This window comes from Patagioenas fasciata, chromosome 10 (assembly GCF_037038585.1).
Source record: "Patagioenas fasciata isolate bPatFas1 chromosome 10, bPatFas1.hap1, whole genome shotgun sequence".
In the NCBI taxonomy this organism is placed as follows: domain Eukaryota; kingdom Metazoa; phylum Chordata; class Aves; order Columbiformes; family Columbidae; genus Patagioenas; species Patagioenas fasciata.
The window spans coordinates 22,778,660-22,783,107 of NC_092529.1; the positions used below are offsets into that span (position 1 = coordinate 22,778,660).

The 4,448-nt window shown below is 50.9% G+C and overlaps 1 protein-coding gene across 1 annotated transcript; it reads left to right on the forward strand.

Annotated features, from left to right (window-relative positions):
* Positions 1-521: 521 nt before the first annotated feature.
* Positions 522-1,484, forward strand: LOC136105614 (olfactory receptor 14J1-like). Its single transcript, XM_065845277.1, has one exon. The coding sequence runs from the start codon at positions 522-524 to the stop codon at positions 1,482-1,484; it is 963 nt and encodes a 320-aa protein (XP_065701349.1).
* The last annotated feature ends 2,964 nt before the right edge of the window (positions 1,485-4,448 follow it).

Here is a 4,448-nt window from a genome sequence, read left to right on the forward strand (position 1 = left end):
TCCAGGTCACGAGTCTCCACCTCAGCAGCTGCACCTCCAGGTGAAGGGTTCCTGGAACATGGTACACAAAAAAGGTGCTAAAAGTACTTGCTCTACAGTGTCATTATGTGAGTGTCAGCAGCACAGCCGGGTAAGGAGGACGTTCCACAGCATGCCCGTCTGCCTTTCTGTTATTGCTTTAATTTTCTGGAACACTTCAGTGTCCTTCCCCGTTTCTCCACCTCTCCCTGGTGCTCTTGCTGTATGGGATTGGTGTGGGAGTGTGGTTCCATTCTTGTTCTGACACCAACACTGGGGGTCTTGCCCCAGAGATGATTCATGGAAACCAGGTGCCTAAGCTGTATTTTAAGTTGTGATGAAACATGTTTTTCATTTTGCAGAAACGAAGTAAACTGACATATCCCTTTTTCAGGGAGGAGGTTTTAATGAGAAACAGCATGTTTATTTTACTCAGAGAAGTCTCCCCTAACTTGTCACTGTCTTTTCCTCCTATGGCAGGTCCCCATGCTCACAGACAGCAAATGTCCAACAGCAGCTCCATCACCCAGTTCCTCCTCCTGGCATTCACAGGCACACAGGAGCTGCAGCTCTTGCACTTCTGGCTCTTCCTGGGCATCTACCTGGCTGCCCTCCTGGGCAACGGCCTCATCATCACCACCATAGCCTGGGACCAGCACCTCCACACCTCCATGTACTTCTTCCTGCTCAACCTCGCCCTCCTTGACCTGGGCGCCATCTCCACCATTGTCCCTAAATCCATGGCGAACTCTCTGTGGGATACCAGGGCCATTTCCTATGCAGGATGTGCTACACAACTCTTTCTGTTTCTCTTTTTCATTTCAGCAGAGTATTCTCTCCTCACAGTCATGTCCTACGACCGCTACGTTGCCATCTGCAAACCCCTGCACTACGGGACCCTCCTGGGCAGCAGAGCTTGTGTCCACATGGCAGCAGCTGCCTGGGCCACTGGGTTTCTCACTGCTCTGCTGCACACGGCCAATACATTTTCACTGCCACTGTGCAAGGGCAATGCCCTGGACCAGTTCTTCTGTGAAATCACCCAGATGCTCAAGCTCTCCTGCTCAAACTCCTACCTCAAGGAAGTTGGGCTTCTTGTTTTCATTGGTTTTCTTGTTTTGGGATGTTTTATTTTCATTGTGCTGTCCTATGTGCAGATCTTCAGGGCCGTGCTGAGGATCCCCTCTGAGCAGGGACGGCACAAAGCCTTTTCCACCTGCCTCCCTCACCTGGCCGTGCTCTCCCTGTTTGTCAGCACTGCCATGTTTGCCTACCTGAAGCCCCCCTCCATCTCCTCCCCATCCCGGTACCTGGTGGTGTCTGTTCTGTACTCTTTGGTGCCTCCAGCAGTGAACCCCCTCATTTACAGCATGAGGAACCAGGAGCTCAAGGATGCCCTGAGGAAACTACTTCAATACTCACTGCTTCAGGTTTATAAGGTTTGTGTTATCTCACTAGGGCTGTAATAGAAATAGCCAGAACTAGCTTTTCATCTTATGTGTCTGTATTTTTGCACTGTGCTTTTGCTGGGTTTTGTGTTTTGATTCATGTCTGTAATAACATATTTCATGGCCTCCTGTGAGTTTTTTCTTGAACCAAAGACCTCATGTGCATATATATATGCACTCATTTTTTTTTTATAAACTCAGTAAAAAAAGCAGTAGAAAACAATTTCTCTCAGGTCCCATCTCTTCACTCCTCTGGAGCTGGGGGAGCAGCCCCAGGATGCAGGAGGGTCCAGGAGACAAATGCTGCTCCATGGAGGAGCAACCCCGGTGGCCTTGGGGCTGCCCGTGGGCCCCTCAGTCGTCGCTCCCTCTCTCCTGCTTTCAAATTACGGCTGCTGCTTCCCTGGAGCCATGGCCAAGGGCAACAGCAGGACGTGGCCATTTCAGTGCTGGTTTCTCCTCATAAAGACACCGGCTTTCTCAAACCATCAGTGGAGCTGGAGCACAGGATTGATGCCGAGCTCAGGGAAGGTCTCGTGGAGAGCACATGCTGGTCTGCACTCACATCTCACACTGCCTACTGGTCATCTATGGATATCGCTCTTTTCCTTCTAACCTTCATGTGCAAACATGACCAAGAAGACACTGACACATCCAGTTTAGACACTCTTTGACCTTTCAACTGGGGGTGGGGCGGGATGGGAAAGGCAATTTTAAAACAAATGGCTGTGCCCTTGCGTTTGTGGGGCTCCTAAGGTTTCATGTAACTTGTGACAGTCCTGTTGTCCCTCCAGTGGCATCCCTGAGACTGCAGAGAGGAGCAGACCATGGGAACCACTGGCGTCTGTGCAAACAGCACCATAAAGACAGGGGCTCCTCAGGGCAGGGCAGAAGTCTGGACGCCTCTTCCAAAGTTGGTGTCAGGAATACAGTCCAGGTGCTGCTCCCTCAGAAGGACTCCTGCTCTTTTGGGGTCCTTGATGGATTCAGGGGGACAATCTCAGAGTCCCAGGGGGGTGTTCTAGGGACCAAGGACTGAACTAAGAGCTTCTTTCTTGTTTGGACATGTCCAAGAGACTGTAACAGGTCTTGGACTTATTTGCCTGTTGCTGTCTCACCTGCAATAGGAATGATGGCAGATGCTCTCATGGAGAGGAACTGTGTGCACCCAGGAGAGCTCAAGGGATCTCCAGGGACAGCATGGGAGTCAACTTTGGAAGGAGGGGCGGGTTACTCAGGAGGAATACAAGAATTCTGTGAGGTTATGGAGGGAGAAAACTAGAAGGGCCAAAGCCCAACCAGAGCTACACCTGGGTACTACTGTAAAAGGCAACAAGAAAAGTTTCTATAAATGTATAATCAACAAGAGGAGGGCTAAGGAGAATCTCCATCCCATGATGGATAGAGAGGGAAACACATTGACAGAGGATGAGGGAAAAGCTGAGGTACTAAATGCCTTCTTTGCCTCAGTCTTCAACAGTCAGAACAGTTGTGCTTCAGGTACCCATCCCCCTGAGCCAGAAGACGGGGATGGGGAGGAGAGTGACTCCCAAATAATCCAAGGGGAAATGGTTGGTGACCTGCTACACCACTTGGACACCCACAAGTCTATGGGGCCAGATGAGAAACACCCAAGGGTGCTGAGGGAGCTGGCGGAGGTGATTACAGAGACACTTTCCATTATCCACCAGCAATCCTGGCTAACTGGGGAGGTCGCAGTTCACTGGAAGTTGACTAACATGACGCGCATCTACAAGAAGGGTCAGAAAGACAATCTGGGGAACTACGGACCTGTCAGTCTAACCTAGGTGATGGGCAAGGTCATGGAGCAGATGATTTTGAGTAACATCACACAGCACATACCAGAGAACCATGTGATCAGGCCCAGTCAACATGGGCTTATGAAAGGCAGGTCCTGATTGACCAACCTGATCTCCTTCTATGATAAGGTGACCCAATTAGTGGATTAGGGAAAGGTTGTGGATGTTCTGCACTTAGACTCCAGTAAAGCCTTTGACACCGTATCCCACAGCACCTCCTGGAGAAGCTGCAGCTCGTGGCCTGGATGGTGTATCTGCCATGGGTAAAGAACTGACTGGAGGGACGGGCCCAAAGAGTTGTGGTGAACGGAGCCGAATCCACTTGGTGGCCGGTCACAAGTGGTGTTCCCAGGGCTCAGTATTGGGCTCAGTTCTATTTAATATCTATCAATGATTTGGATGAGGGGATCGAGTTCAGCCTCAGTAAGTTTGCAGATGACATCAGGTTGGGTAGGAGTGTTGATCCGCTGGAGGATGGGAAGGCCATACAGAGGGATCTGGACCAACTGAATCATTGGCCTGAGGTCAATTGTCTGAGTTTTAACAAGACCAAGTTCTGGGTGCAGCACGTGGGTCACGATAACCCCAGGCAGCGCTACAGGCTCGGGGACAAGCGGCTGGAAAATTGCCTGATGGAAAGGGATCTGGGGGTGTTGATCGACAGCGGCTGAACATGAGCCAGTGTGTGCCCAGGTGACCAATAAGGCCACCAACAGTGTCCTGGCTTGTATCAGTAATGGTGTGGCCAGCAGGACAAGAGAAGTGATTGTGCTGCTGTACTTGGCACTGGTGAGGCCCCACTTTGAATCCTGTGTTCAGTTTTGGATCCCTCTTCATTAGAAGGACATCGAGGCACTAGAGGGAGTGCAGAGGAGGCGACAAAGCTGCTGAGGGGCTGGAGCACAAGTGTGATGAGGAGCGGTTGAGGGAGCTGGGGCTGTTCAGCCTGGAGAACAGGAGGCTGAGGGGAGACCTTCTCACTCTCTGCAACTGTCTGAAAGGAGATCGGAGCATGGAGGGTGTTGGTCTCTTCTCCTAAGTAGCAAGTGATACGACAAGAGGAAATGGCCCCAAGTTACACCAAGGGAGGTTTAGATTGGATATCAGGAAAAAATTCCTCTCACAAAGTGTTGTCAGTCATTGGAACAGGCTGCCCAGGGCA

What these genes read in the sequence shown, in the direction of transcription:
- LOC136105614 (XM_065845277.1), top strand. Translation starts at nt 522, where the DNA reads ATGTCCAACAGCAGCTCCATCACCCAGTTCCTCCTCCTGGCATTCACA.